At 52.3% G+C, this 14,793-nt stretch overlaps 6 protein-coding genes across 6 annotated transcripts; 1 reads left to right on the plus strand and 5 right to left on the minus strand.

Annotated features, from left to right (window-relative positions):
• Positions 1-1,207: 1,207 nt before the first annotated feature.
• CC1G_15620 (hypothetical protein) lies at positions 1,208-1,684 on the minus strand (the record flags this gene model as incomplete). Its single annotated transcript, XM_002911032.1, has 2 exons — positions 1,208-1,468; positions 1,571-1,684. The coding sequence occupies 2 exons, from the start codon at positions 1,682-1,684 to the stop codon at positions 1,208-1,210; spliced, it is 375 nt and encodes a 124-aa protein (XP_002911078.1).
• Positions 1,685-2,159: 475 nt separating this feature from the next.
• Positions 2,160-2,539, minus strand: CC1G_13069 (hypothetical protein; the record flags this gene model as incomplete). The annotated part of the gene is made up of 3 exons (XM_001840505.2): positions 2,160-2,190; positions 2,241-2,476; positions 2,525-2,539. 3 exons carry the CDS (start codon positions 2,537-2,539, stop codon positions 2,160-2,162), a joined length of 282 nt encoding a protein of 93 aa, XP_001840557.2.
• Positions 2,540-4,699: 2,160 nt separating this feature from the next.
• On the minus strand, positions 4,700-5,516 carry CC1G_13068 (hypothetical protein; the record flags this gene model as incomplete). Its single annotated transcript, XM_001840504.1, has 3 exons — positions 4,700-5,268; positions 5,325-5,438; positions 5,492-5,516. The coding sequence occupies 3 exons, from the start codon at positions 5,514-5,516 to the stop codon at positions 4,700-4,702; spliced, it is 708 nt and encodes a 235-aa protein (XP_001840556.1).
• Positions 5,517-10,914: 5,398 nt separating this feature from the next.
• CC1G_12826 (hypothetical protein) lies at positions 10,915-11,371 on the minus strand (the record flags this gene model as incomplete). Its single annotated transcript, XM_001840501.2, has 2 exons — positions 10,915-11,065; positions 11,121-11,371. 2 exons carry the CDS (start codon positions 11,369-11,371, stop codon positions 10,915-10,917), a joined length of 402 nt encoding a protein of 133 aa, XP_001840553.2.
• A 557-nt stretch (positions 11,372-11,928) lies between these two features.
• On the plus strand, positions 11,929-12,465 carry CC1G_15621 (hypothetical protein; the record flags this gene model as incomplete). The annotated part of the gene is made up of 2 exons (XM_002911033.1): positions 11,929-12,055; positions 12,116-12,465. 2 exons carry the CDS (start codon positions 11,929-11,931, stop codon positions 12,463-12,465), a joined length of 477 nt encoding a protein of 158 aa, XP_002911079.1.
• A 537-nt stretch (positions 12,466-13,002) lies between these two features.
• Positions 13,003-14,650, minus strand: CC1G_12825 (hypothetical protein; the record flags this gene model as incomplete). Its single annotated transcript, XM_001840500.2, has 8 exons — positions 13,003-13,044; positions 13,104-13,172; positions 13,233-13,307; positions 13,363-13,428; positions 13,482-13,556; positions 13,614-13,685; positions 13,744-14,388; positions 14,447-14,650. 8 exons carry the CDS (start codon positions 14,648-14,650, stop codon positions 13,003-13,005), a joined length of 1,248 nt encoding a protein of 415 aa, XP_001840552.2.
• Between the last annotated feature and the right edge of the window lie 143 nt (positions 14,651-14,793).

Consider the following 14,793-nt stretch of genomic DNA (forward strand, 5'->3'; position numbering starts at 1 on the left):
AAGCTAAGAAGGGATGGACGACGCGGATGGCATAATTCCACCGCGCGACATCCCGAGCGGAGTTTGAAATGACTTTGACCCAGCCGACTCTTCATGAATTTGTTTGGCAGTCGCTTTCAAGTAGATGGACGAACTTTGACACTGGGAAGGAGAAAGGGCCATAAATACATGTGTCTGCCAGGATTAAACAAAAGGGGCTGGGGCCTGCTCGTGAGATCTCTCAAAGCCTCTGCGGAGCTCGTGTGGTCGCACACCCGGCGCGGCGGCTGGCGTGAGATCTCACGACCTCTCGGCGCTTACGGGCGATCTCAACCTCACCGCCTCGCTTTTGGTGAGATAAGACTCCCGCCGCTCCGGTTTCATGTCGAACTGTCGAGACCGGATCGATAGTCCTGAGATCTAGTTAAGTCTCACTATATACGTGGGCGACAAAGCATATCGCCAACCCGGTTTTTTAGTGATGGGTGTCGTCCGCGGTGCCACCCATAGTTTCTGTTGTCATCAGGAAAAAAAAGACACCCTGATAATCGATTATCATCCAATCCCAGTCTGATATCACTAGATAATCAAGGATGGGTATGAATGAATTCTCGCTTGACCCCCCACCCAGCTGCCGGCTTCGCAGCCATACCGGACGGCCTGATCAGAGAGCCGGACGACGCGACCTGGACAAGAACCATGGGTCATCCCGACCGCTGGCCGGTGAATTTCGAACTCTCATCATCAGTTCGCTTCCCTTCGCCGGCCCAACGCAAGGGGGATGTCCATTTATAGGTTAGGGACCCCGCAAGTCCAAGCAGTTCACATCGCAATTAAGTGCATCGCAGTAGTTTCCCGGTGCAACCAGCATGCCGCGAGGGGCTGTGACATCAGCCTAGGGGTAATGAACAGGGAGAGGGGCGATGTCATTCCCCGAAAAGGGGTCAAAGATGATGGTAACCTGCACTGAATACCCTTTTAGTCTCCCACCAGGCTCCCCAATTGATGTGTGGCAACGGAGTGTCCCCTAACCGAATGCTTCGCTCGGTTCTGACCCACTTTTTGAAACCCGGCATCCCGGCGCTCATGCTAGTGATATCTTTTTAATTGATCTAACACCCCCAAGGCCCCTCAACGGCACTCGAACGGGGACATTGTCCGGAATATTAACTTTTGAAACGCATGGCGCACTGGCTTCCCGGATCAGCCAAGTCCCTCACGACGCACATCAGAGTTCTGATCTAATGTCGGGACCGGATTGGGGACCGGAGGGAGAGCTTTGGTCGCTCGGTACCCCATCAAAGTCTGCCAGATGCGCCAGTCTGGCCCCGTGCGCCAGTCTGGCAGACTTGGATGCGATACCGAGCGACCAAAAGACTGCGTTCTTCCGGATCGCCAATTCGGTTGCTCCGAGTCCGCCGCTCCATCTGTCTCCGGGTACGCGAGCGGGATTGAGAGGGTGCTTGGCTGTTCGCATTGGCTTCTGGGCCTATGTGGAGGAGCGGTCATCAGAGCCGCATTGTTGTCGAGTCCAAGTCCAATAGCTCGAGTTTGGGAAGTCAATTCATCTGGTCTTGGGCAACGTGTTGACCTCTGCTGATGACATCTGCCTCTCCCTCCTCTTTCCTGTTGGAACCCTGTCTACTTTTTCGACTTCGGTGTAGTGTATGGCCATTACTTTCTTTTTGTTCATTTTTTCCTTCATTTTTCGGTGGGACTAGAGATGGGATTATGGTCATGCCTGATTTCCCAGTTATTTCCCCTATGGTGGGTACGATTTATCGCGCTGTTCCACCTGGATGAAACGTGGCGCTGCCATTGAAATGAAAGAAGCCGCAGGCGGTATCTGCGGTCCAGTTGCCACGCTGATGGCGAATTGGTTCCAAACAGGCAGTTTTCAGGGCCCAGGCACATCAAAATATTTTTTTCTGTTTCGCATAGGTAGTATATTGATGGTTTTGCTCTAAAGAACAACCGTGTTTCTATGGAATGCTAGAGCCCAAGGCCTACCCAACCGAGAAAGGACAAAACTACCCGGAAAAGATCCCTGAACCCACGACGAATACCTTAACCGAGGCGACGAATACCTTAACCGAGGTCACATGGGAAAGGAAGACACGGCAGATACGCTCTTGAAGAGCTACGTGGCACACGAATGTAAGTCTTGGCGTCGAGCTGAGTTAGGGCAGACCACCAGCCCAGCTGGTGGACCTGTGGCGCGTTAGCAATGCCCGCCTGGAAAGTTGTCGCAAAGAACGTACGCACATAGATATGAAGAACCTAGAGGAAACCACCAACCCTTCCAGAAGATCTGCGCAGTGTCAGGACTGCCCACCTGGAAGTTGTCAGAGAATGCACGTCCATAGACAGGGAGGAAGGCACCATTGGATAACGGCGACACCGACTGGGACTGGGACCGCCTTTCACGCAATACTAGCGTCGAACTGCAATGATGACCGACACTGGGGACCATGCAAGACGAGGCGCTGGAGAAGCTCTGTGGCAGGTGTCAGCGTCATCCGATTAGTGTGTATACCGGACATACCAAAGCCAAACGCATCCTACGACACTCTCCATCGCGAAATTATAAAGTACTGTTTATTCAGGGTGTAACTGGTGGCAAGGGACGGATAGTTGACCGGAGACAGAGCGACATGAAGCTGGATGTGGAGTATGTCAACGACATATACGACATAGTACTCACGAAGGCGAAGTGGGAACGCACCATGTAGCCATAGATTCTTGAGGTAGCAGCGCCCATGGTGTGGGGCTCATTGCCGCAACATGTGGGACAATGAGAAGGAAGGGAGGGTGTGCGCGGTAGCTGGTTTATATGTCCAAGTCCATGTCACACCACGTGATAGTGTCGCAGCGTCACGTTGGGATCACCCCAGTACTACGTCCGATTCGGACCACCTCGAGCGAGATAATCTTGAAACTCGCTGTATTCACGTTAGCGATCGTGCACCTGGATTAATGTGATAGATGGTTTACATTCCTGTGGCTCTTTGGGACCCTCACCTCTCGGCGATTCGAACCATCCTCATGATGGTACAGCTCCAAAGAAGGTTAGTCGCGATCGTTCTCGTCGTCAAGTTTCCGCTAAGCTCTCATTCCCGATGTCTTTGGGAAAGGGAGAGAATTCTGGTTTTATGACAGGATTTTGTGCCGCTAGGTTTAGCAATCTTGATACTACCTTCATCATCTCACTTCTCGTTGATATCGTTTACCAGGTGGACCGTATGTCTCGATGAAATACCTGAGAATCCCGAGGTGACTGACTTCTGGTACGAAACTTCTTTAGCGTGGCGATACTCCAAGCGCCTGGAACACTACAATCATATGAATGGCTCATACCATATGGATAGGTTCCGTCAGACAATCATCCGGGTGTATGACAGTTTTCGCCTCCAATGACAGGGTACTACAAAGCCTAAGAAACCTCTCAGCTACGTTCATTGTTTTCCTACTTTCACTTACTTTGGACATCCAGCCTGTTATTCACGACCATGTTACGACTTACGACCCCTCCACGACCTGTATCTACGACGACTCCCTTCTGCATTTTGTATCAATTTTGTCATCAATCCCTTTGGTCACACCGTTGTTGGGCAGAACAGGGTCGCAGGTAACGGCGCTCATATCGGAGGATTTCTGGTGACGGTCGACGAGCGGTTAATGTCAGCGCTCGCAGGCACGATAAAGTTCGAATGTAAGCTGACAGGACTAGATTTACTTGTTGTAGGATGGAGAAGCATCTCTGAAGAAGGTTAACCTGTGAATATGAAAACAACGTTGCACAAAAATGCGACGATTTGGCCACTTCCAGCGCACAGGCACATAGGTCTCTGTGAGCCTGTGACTACTATGTGATTCCCACTTGAGGGATTGGACATCTCATACTCCCCGAGCAGCCTCGGAAGCCGGATCTTGATGGCAGATAAAACGGACAAACAAAGACGGCGTTGATACGGGAGTTCGGTACGAGGTGAGGGACCCAAAGCAGAAACCACTCGAAACGGAGGCAAGAATCGCAGGATAATGATCATGAGTCAGGAGCCGGGTCGGGTGTTATGTACAGTGAGTTAATAAGATGTGAATCGCCGGAGATTTCAAGTATCTAATGTGTGCAGTGGAAGTAGGGCAGCGGGCAACAATCTGTGTGGCGCAGCAGAAATTGGAAGGAAACATTGAGGGAAGATCGGAAAAACAAAGAAGCGATTTTTTGACGGAAAGTGGGCAACAATGGGGCCAATTGTCTCGAAATGAATGTTTCTAGCGAAAAGAAACTGCCTCGTGTCGATGAGATTGACCTCAGCACTCTGGAATGGGATTGCTCGGATTCTTCCAGACCCGCTGGACGAAGATTCTATATAACCGAGTGCTCAGCGGCCTCTGATCTTCATCCCCCCCTTCTCTCCTCTCCACTTCCTCTCCCGCCCCGCCCGCATTTATTTCTTTGCAGTTGTCAGTCTTTCCCAGCCTAACTCACCCCACGCCACTAAATTAGGTCCTTGTTTTCCCTTCTTTATTTTGCGCGTCGCCTTGCGAGCAAGTCGAACAACCACCCCGCACATTTTTTAACGATCCTCAGCAACGTGTCCTCGCAACTTACCTCCTCGATGGACTTTGAATCCTCCAAGCCCGCCTACATGGAACCCGTCGAGTTCTCATACATGGACTATAGCAGCGATGTATTCAGTCATTATTGGGTGCTCGATTAGAAGTCTATGATATCCGCTAGCTCCGGCAAATCGCTACTGGATTCCCGGTATGTGAAAACATCTTCCTGGCTGTCGTCGAATGAAGATGGGAGCCTGCGTCGAGCACAGGCACGAAGGTAGTCTTCGTCATCCCCCTCATTGCCATCCTCCACCTCATGGAGCTTCCGTTTTGCAATAGGTGACTGAGGAACGGGACGTGGAGGTGGCGTCTGGTATATGGAACTCTTGGATCGGAGCTGTAGCCCGGAACCACGAAGCGGGACTGGCGAACACGGGGCTGTACTGGGACCAGATTCGTCGGACGCGGTATCATCATCGTCGGATTGGTAGCGTAACCGGTTCATGAAGGAGGGGGAGGAGGGATCCCAGATGTGGTGGCGCTGGCGAATTGCTCGGTTGGAGCACGAATGCTTGTACGGGAAAAGGAAGCGAGGCATGATGACATTGCAGTCCATGCATTGGATGAAGAGGTCCCAGAAGGCATCTCCGCATAGGCCTTGAACAGCAAGCTGCTCAAAATCGGCGCGCCATTTGGCGGCGATGTGCGGGGTCTCGCGTCTTAAGTCTATGAAGTCTCGGTAAGCGGTGCTGTCACTACAAACATATGGAGCAGGGACGTACTATGCGCCCCACGAAGGACGTTGCGGTTACCATTCGCCACCTGACGGAATCCGAGGTGGCGCCTGGATTCGTCTGTCAGTTCAAGTCCAAAGTCGCCATTATCAAGTATATCTCCTGTCCAAGATAATGAGGTTCACGTCAAAGGCCACATCCCACTCCATACTCACGTCGTTTGGGGAACGTCGAAGCCATTAGCTTTGGGTGTGAAAAGAACTGATCTATGAGGACTACAGAGAAAGCTCGACTCAGTGGATTCATAACAGAAGAAAAAGAAAAACACACCGTAATAACCACATCGGTTGCGAGCGCATTGGAACGCGTATTGACCGGATGCTAATGGTTGATCCCCTCCTACACACTCGGCAAGACCAAGCTTGCATTCAGTGTACTCCGAGCTGTCGTGAACAGCCGGTACAGCCCCTATTTTTCACTTTATCTTATCTGATCTGTCTCGCATCTTATCGTTTCGCTTGCCCCTATTCCTTCGCTCCTTTATTCCCTCTATGGACTCTTTCACTCATGGAACACTGCCTCGTATTACCCTTCGCCCCACTTCCATTGTTCTTATTGTTACGCACTGCCTCTTGACTCATTCTGACACTCTCTTGTTCCATTAATGTTTCATCCTTGTTCTTCGCGCAGCTTTCGCGCAGCCTCATGACCCTTCTTATTGTTCTTCGACGTTTCGCCATTTGTTTGTCATTTTGACTCATCGCGGCTATGTAGACTGTAGAATAGGTATATAAGCTAGGTAGTCTGCTCTGTATTTCCTCAGCTTGACCTCTTCGTCAATACATCGCTTCCGCCTTCATCTGCATTCGTCGCTCATCGCTCTTATCTTACTCGCCGCTCTTATCTGCTCCGCATTACTGGTCTTTGGTTTGGTTTAGTGTTCGCTCTTCGCGACATTAGGTCAAGCTACCCCCGTGCACTGGCAACGCCGATCGTTGTCCCTGCATTCCGGACCCCCTGGCACTCTGGTTGACCCTGCCGATCAGGGTCTTACTTCTGGCAACTCTGGTTTTCCGACACCGTCAAGATTAGCTGCGCAGGATACCCACACTTCTTCGCCTCTAGTAAAGACCTCAACCCTGACAAGTGGTTTGGCATCGACTGCCACCTCGTCTAACGTTTCACTCGCCGATCTCTTGGTTGCTCAGAAGAACCAACAGGACATCCTGGAGCGCCTCGAGAAGATCCAACAACAGGGTTTTTGAAGCGGGTGCTTGTTCGTGCTGCAAAGCATGCACCCTTTTCACCGTCGTACGCTGTTTCTGAATATGACTCGATTTACTCCTGTACTATTAGCTCTGTGCGCGAAATACACCCCGGTTCCTCGCATTTTCGCATTCGCATCAGACTCAGAGGCAGAAACCGTACGGCGGACCCCGCAGCAATGATCGACTGTGGCGCTACTGGCAAATTCTTGGACAAGCCTTTTGTGGAAAAGCATCGGATCACCACGTACCCACTCCGACACCCCATTCGACTCCTCAATATTGATGGGACCCCAAATCAGGCTGGACACATCACTCACTTCGCTCGCTTGGAACTCACGGTTGACGGTTACTCCGAATGGACGGACTTCCTCATCGCCGATCTCGGGGGGGAGGATGTCATCTTGGGTCTTCCTTGGCTTCGCAAGATCAACCCCCAGATTGATTGGCGCAAGGGCACCTTGGAGATTCCCCCACCTCGTGTCTCCAGTGTTACCATCGAAGAAATCCCCGACGAAGATGCACAGCCCCCTCGAAAGGAACCACCCTCCGGCAATGCTATTATCAAACAGATCTACAACGACCCTGATCCGCCTGTTCCTACCAACGAGTTCCCGGCGCCCGACCCCGACTTTGAACCAAGCGCGCCTCCTCTCTGCCGCATCCGCGCTAACCGAATGACCCGGCGGAGATGGGTTCGTAAGGGGTTGATGGAAGACACAGGCGACGAACTTTGGTGCGCCGCTGGTTTCACCTATTCCCAACAGATCGCCGAGAAGTCCCAGAAGGCCAAGCCCCAGAAGTCGTTCGAAGAGATGGTTCCTCCCCAGTACCGACAGCACGCCTCCGTCTTCTCCGAATCCGAGTCCCATCGTCTCCCCGAACACAAGCCTTGGGATCATGCCATCGACCTCGTTGCAGGAGCACCGGCCACCATGCGCACCAAGGTCTACCCCATGTCGCAGAACGAGCAGGAGGAGCTGAACCGATTCCTCGAGGAGAATCTCAAGAAAGGCTACATACGACCGTCTAAATCGCCCCTCGCCTCCCCGGTCTTCTTCGTTAAGAAGAAAGATGGCAAACTCCGCTTCGTCCAGGATTATCGAAAGCTCAACGAGATCACGGTGAAGAACCGATATCCACTTCCCCTCGTCTCTGACATCGTCAACCGACTCCGTGGTGCCAAGTATTTCACCAAGTTCGACGTTCGATGGGGCTACAACAACATCCGCATCAAAGAAGGAGATGAATGGAAGGCCGCGTTCGCCACCAACCAAGGACTCTTTGAGCCCCTGGTCATGTTTTTCGGCCTCACCAATTCCCCAGCAACGTTCCAGGCCCTCATGAACTCGATATTCTCGGACCTCATCGCTTCAGGAAAGGTCGCTGTTTATTTGGACGACATTCTCATCTTCACGGCCACCCTTGATGAACACCGCCAAGTCGTGCACGAGGTCCTCCATCGGCTCAAGAAACACGACCTCTACCTTCGTCCGGAGAAATGCGAGTTTGAGCGGGAGGAGATCGAGTACCTCGGTCTGGTCATCAGGGAGGGGAGAAGTCCGTATGGACCCTGCCAAGGTAGAAGCTGTTCGCAACTGGCCTGTTCCCCGCAACCTTCGCGCCGTCCGTGGATTTTTGGGTTTCGCCAACTTCTATCGCCGTTTTATCAAGGACTTTGCTACCATCGCCCCGGCCTCTCAACGATCTCACCAAGAAGGACATCCCTTGGCAGTGGAACGAACCGCAACAACAAGCCTTCGATTCCCTCCGAAACGCGTTCACCTCCGCTCCAATACTGACACTATGGGACCCCGACCGTCCAACCCGCGTTGAAGTAGACGCCTCTGGCTTTGCTACTGGAGGAGCCCTCCTTCAGAAGCTCGACGATGGACTCTGGCATCCTGTTGCCTTCCGCTCCGCCTCCATGCAACCAGCCGAACGCAACTACGAAATCTACGACCGAGAAATGCTGGCTATCATCGAAGCACTCAAGGACTGGCGACATTTCCTGGAAGGACTCCCCAAACCGTTCGAGATCGTCACCGATCATTCCAACCTGGAATACTGGCGCACGGCACAAGACCTTAGTCGACGACAGGCCCGGTGGTCCCTCTATCTTTCCCGTTTCAACTTCACGCTCACCCATCGTCCCGGAAAGGCCAACACCCAAGCCGATCCCCTGTCCCGCCTCGACATTCATCAGGTCGCAGACGCAGAGGATAACAAACAACAAGTCGTTCTCAAACCAGAATTGTTTGCCAAGCTCGCAGCCGCCCACACCGTCCTTGCCAACCCCCTCGAAGACCGACTGCGTCGAGCCAGCGCCCGTGAATCTCAGGTCTTAGACGGACTCGCCCAGCTCCGTAAGTCAGGACCTCGCCGTCTCACATCTGGACTTCCCGAATGGGAAGAGGACAACGGCCTTGTGTACTACAAGGGCCGTGTGTACGTACCCCCGGACGACGAACTCAGGCGCGATGTCCTCAAGCAGTGTCATGACGACCCCACGTCCGGACACCCCGGAGTGCACGGAACCCTCGAGCGAGTTGAACGACAGTACTGGTGGCCCACGATGCGGGCTTTCGTCAAGAAGTACGTCGACGGTTGCGATGTCTGCGCCCGGAGAAAGCATACCCAGCACCCGCGGGCTGCCACCCGGCCTTTGGACGTTCCCGAAGGGCCTTGGGAGACAGTAGGAGTCGATCTCATCACCCAGTTACCGGAAGCCCATGGACACGACGCGATCATCGTCTTCACCGATCACTACAGCAAGGTTCTTCATGTTCTCCCCTGTACATCCGACATCACCACCGAAGGCGTTGCAGACATCTACTACCGTGAAGTATTCCGTCTCCATGGTCTCCCACTCCGGTTCATCAGTGATCGAGGCCCTCAGTTCGCTTCTAAGGTCATGCGCACCCTCCTCAAGCGTCTCGGAATCGAGTCCAACCTCACCACCGCCTATCACCCTCAAGCCAATGGACAAACCGAACGGGCCAACCAGGAAATCGAGAAGTATCTCCGTCTTTACGTCTCTCGCCGACAGGATGACTGGGACAAGCACCTACCGATGGCTGAATTCGTGATCAATTCCCGCGTCCACTCTGCCCATGATCGTTCACCTTTCGAAGTTCTCTATGGGTATATTCCCCACTTCAACATCCCCATTGGCAAACGGACCGACCTTCGCCCCGTTGATGAACGTGTTCAGCAGCTACAAGAAGCCCGCAAGGATGTGGAAGCTGCCTTACGTCTCGAGAAGGCCCAGCAGAAGGATGCGTACGAGTCCGGCAAGCGAACGGCTCATCAATTCAAGGTTGGCGACTACGTTTGGCTTAACGCGAAGGACATCCAGATCAAGGTTCCGTCCCGCAAACTCGGCGACCTCCAACTCGGCCCGTACAAGATTACCGAACGCATCGGCGACCTCGACTACCGCCTCGAACTTCCCCCGTCCCTCTCCCGCATTCATCCTGTGTTCCACGTCGACAAGCTCTCCCCCTGGAAAGGCAATGATGTCAATGGCATTTTGCCACCCCCGCCTGAGCCTGTCGAACTGGAGGGGGAGCTTGAATACGAGGTTCACGACATCCTGGACAGCCGTTGGAGAGGTCGAGGAAAGAATCGCAAACTGGAGTATTTGGTCAGTTGGAAGGGTTATGGGTCGACGGACGACACTTGGGAACCGGAGGAGAACTTGGAGCACGCGCCCGAGATCGTGAAGGAGTTCCACCAGCGACACCCCTCTGCACCACGCCGAATTTCCGCTACCATCTTCAGCTCTCTCCCATGGCGCCCACTCGAGAATTTCACCGACGCCCCGCCTACCGACTTTGACTGGGAACTGGGACGCCGCCTACCGTTGGTCATCGAGGACGATGAGGCTTAGAAGGGGGGTAATGTCGTGAACAGCCGGTATAGCCCCTATTTTTCACTTTATCTTATCTGATCTGTCTCGCATCTTATCGTTTCGCTTGCCCCTATTCCTTCGCTCCTTTATTCCCTCTATGGACTCTTTCACTCATGGAACACTGCCTCGTATTACCCTTCGCCCCACTTCCATTGTTCTTATTGTTACGCACTGCCTCTTGACTCATTCTGACACTCTCTTGTTCCATTATTGTTTCATCCTTGTTCTTCGCGCAGCTTTCGCGCAGCCTCATGACCCTTCTTATTGTTCTTCGACGTTTCGCCATTTGTTTGTCATTTTGACTCATCGCGGCTATGTAGACTGTAGAATAGGTATATAAGCTAGGTAGTCTGCTCTGTATTTCCTCAGCTTGACCTCTTCGTCAATACATCGCTTCCGCCTTCATCTGCATTCGTCGCTCATCGCTCTTATCTTACTCGCCGCTCTTATCTGCTCCGCATTACTGGTCTTTGGTTTGGTTTAGTGTTCGCTCTTCGCGACACGAGCCATCTAGATAGGCGCAAAAGCAGCAGGGTCCGTCGAAAAGCAGTAACATGTGTTCTTCTGACAGGTGGTCGGGAGGAATACGAACACCCTTCTTATCAAGTGGCCTGGAGGATAAAGGGAATTAGGGCCAAGAAAGCAGTAGCCCAATTGCTCACTTACCAGAACCAGAAATCGACTTCTCCCGTTCCGGGGTTGTAATGTGTGATGCCTTGGACAGTGCCATGGTCGATCTCGTGATTCTCCGCAACGCGCTTCAACAAGTCGCAGAGACGCGCATCTCTGCACTCGATAGAAGGGAGATATTGGGTAGCCATTTGGGCAGCGATAAAGTTCAAGAGGATTCGGGTCAGGTTAGACAATGGAAGGACGAGGAGTGGGGAATTTGCTGGCGTCTCGATGTCAGACTGCATGGGCTTTAAAGGCTGCCGATGAGCCAAATGGGTTTGAGATAGACGCGTCGGCCATGTTTGACGCTTCTCGGCGGTGCTGAGAGACATACATACGTCCACATACTAAGTTGATTAGCTTCAGAATCGTCATCGCCTTCTCCAATGTGTTTCATATGCTAGCCGAACTTTGAACGTTCCCGTGTCACTGAGTGTGCTGTCGGAAACCGCAATTCCGTCAGCTTCAAGACTGGCTTCGAGATGATGCTATGAGTTACCTGCCGGTTGAGATTGCCATCGATCGCTGGAGGCAAGCCTGAGTGAGGAGTGATGAAGAGAAAAACCAGGAACGTTCAACATAAACTATTGCACCCGGCCAAAATTGCCGCTGACAAGGCGCGGATCACATCGCCTCGAGCTCCGAAACGTGAATCTTGATCATACTGCAACGCGTTTCACGCTTCACGAATAGTAGTGTTGCGACTTGTCGAAAGTCGTTTAAAAATGGGACGACGTGTCAGCGAGCTCTTCAGTACAGCCAGCCTAACGTGGCCATCCTTCCGCCTACCACATCTAAGCCCATGTCGACCTCGAACACCTGGAACATTCGTCAGAACTTGGGCCCTGCTACTACCAGCAGAGCAACCAAGGAAGCGAAGAGAGGAGTCGGTTCCAAACATTTAGACGCCTTCTCCCACGTCCTTGTCGGTGGGTAGTAGAAACTGATCACTTCGTATGATAACAAACTCATGGATCTTGTGTTTGCAGCGGAGGAGGAAGCTGAAGTCCGACGAGGCTTGGTGTCGTGTCCCTGTTCCGACGACGACGACGACAGCAGCGGGACGGCCTACCAGAAACAAGATGATTCATCCTCTCGTATATGCCACCTTCTTCGGGAATTGCGCGTCCAAAGGAAGGAGAATGCGGAGCTCCTTGCCTCGTTGAATTGCCAGGCCAGGATGCTCGAGGAGTGCGAAGCTCGCATCAGCAACCTCACGGCTCGTCTGGGGGAGAAAGAAATGAAGATTTTAGAACTGAAAAGCCTGCTATCGTCCGAGTTGGCGACTACCCGGAAGTTGATTGATACCCTGGCGAGTATCTCGAGGCCATCCGTATAGGACCTCCATCGCCCAAGGAAACCATCGTCATCTAGTACATTCCTGTTTAGAATAGATGCAGCTATTCTATCATTATGAAGATATGCCTTACTTGAAATGACGATACCTTTAGTGCATTGAAGTGACATTCATACTATTACAGTACAGGAAAATGCGAACTGGATATCAACGGACATCGTTAACACGGAAGTTCATTCCCAGTGAGAACGGGTCAAGAATTCCTAAGGTAATTGGATGAAACCTACTGACATCAGCGGAATCCCCAAGAGTCCCCGATCGATCCGAAGGATTCAGTAGGAAACCACGCTTTTGCCGCTTTTCTGAACGGTTTCTGGCGGTTTTCTATTCCCTTTTCTAAAGTTATGATTGACTGTAGTAGAATTTTACGGAAATTAGAAGAATGCCAATATAACGTTCATTGTCGAACCAACCGAGCATCATTGGCTCTTAATCGAGTCATGGGGTTGAAGGAAGAATCACTGTTCAAGAGACAGTTATTATATCGAGCTATTACAACAATGATGATAGTGCGACTGTCTAATCGGAAGTGCGCAACCTTTTCCTCCCAGAAGCCGACATCTAGAAGGAGAGGCCTTTTAACACAAGTATCGCAGAAATACAAAGAAATGGTAACGTACTTCATTAATCTCGGGGCGGTTTGTCTGAAGCTTCCGTTTCGCAGTGGTTTTAGGTCGTTGCAGCATTACCTAGCAGGCTAAGATGAGCATTGGCTCGTCGGTAGAGCGGTACAGGGGAAGAGAACTAACCTCAACATCCTCGTCCGAAGAGTTCTCTGTGACCGAAGCAGCGTCGTCATCCTGCTCCCTCTTAAGAGGGAGTGCCTGAGGAAAAGAAAATTTCAGACCGATTAGAATTAAGGAATTCAGATCCTCGTACCTCAGATCGGCGGCCCTGGAAGCCTCGCTCCGCGATGAATGTCCGAGGTTGAGCTGCAGGCTTGAACTATGATCAACTAGAATGAGTATCACGTCGACCAAGCTATCAAATCGACTTACCTGAGAGTCATCCTCGTCTGAAGAGTTCTCTGTGACGGAGGTGTCGTCGTCGTTCTGGTTCTTCTCATGAGAAGCCTGTAGGAAAGAACTGAGTTCATGTGAGGGAGAGAAACGGGTTTTCAGGGTACTTACTCGGCGCAAGTCAGTGCGGTAACCTTGAAAGCTTCGTACCACGATAGAGGTCCGAGGATGAGGAGTCTTTGACTGACAGCGAGAATGAGCCCCATACTGAGGAAAATATGAAATAGTAAACAATCCTCACCGAGTTGTCGTCCTCCTCCGAAGAGTCCTCCGTAACCGAAGCCGCATCCTCGTCCCGAGAGCCATGGATAGCGTCTTTGGGAGCAACCCCCTTTCCCCCGTGATGTGTCGAAGGTCCGGAGCGAGGGTGAGATGCAACTCGCAATGCACTGCTCGCCTTCGTACCAACGGCCTCCTCCGCAACGGATAACAACTCCGTTGATTTCCAGGAAACGCCACGAGTGACACCTTTGTCCATCGATACTGCTGGGACGGCGAGAAGGATACTAGGTCCCCTAGACCGTGACCTGCGCATGGAGCGGCTGTCTGAGTTAGCTCTGGACGCATCGGAAGGTAAGGGTACAATGGGCTGAAGGCCGTGTGAAGGCCCGCCGGCTCTGCTGGAGCTGGGAGGCGGCGATGGCGACGATGGTAAATCTCTTGCCATAATGCCCGATCGCCCAGGTCGTGCTTCTCGAGAAGTCGTGCCACAGTTGACTGCCATTGAACGAGTCGCCGAAGCTGGGCGCTGACGTAGTATAGCAGGGCTTGACACCGGCGCGGCAATGGACTTGGTCGGGCTGGCTGCAGGCTGGCAGCTTTCTCCGAACGCCTCAGGGTGCAGGCAATTCGGAGAAGAGGGAAGGGCGATCGAAAAATGAAGGTCCTGATATTTGAAAGCCATAATATGAGCAAAGGAATGATCAAATCACAGAGGGGCATACCAATGGCTCGCTGTGCGGACATCCTTCTGAAAGGCGGAAAGTCACCGCTAAGGTGCGGGAGCGGTTGGATCTCGACGGCGTTCTGGGAGGCTCAGTGTGCTGGCGTGCAGAGTCGGCGAAGGCAGCGTTGGGTCGCTTCTCAGACTGTAGTGCCTGGCCAGTCGGTGGGGCATTCATGTAGAATCCAGTGGGTTGGGAAGACATGGTGGCTAAGTAGAGGTGTCGGTTGGTAAAGTTCGGTGGGGTGCTAAGATGGTTACATGTCACACATACCTTTTATTTGAGCAAAAGAGATCCTGTCCAGCACAACATTGTTTTGACTGCACCACGGAGGTGGCAATGAGTTG

This window comes from Coprinopsis cinerea, assembly GCF_000182895.1.
Source record: "Coprinopsis cinerea okayama7#130 chromosome 6 map unlocalized cont3.6, whole genome shotgun sequence".
Classification (NCBI taxonomy): domain Eukaryota; kingdom Fungi; phylum Basidiomycota; class Agaricomycetes; order Agaricales; family Psathyrellaceae; genus Coprinopsis; species Coprinopsis cinerea.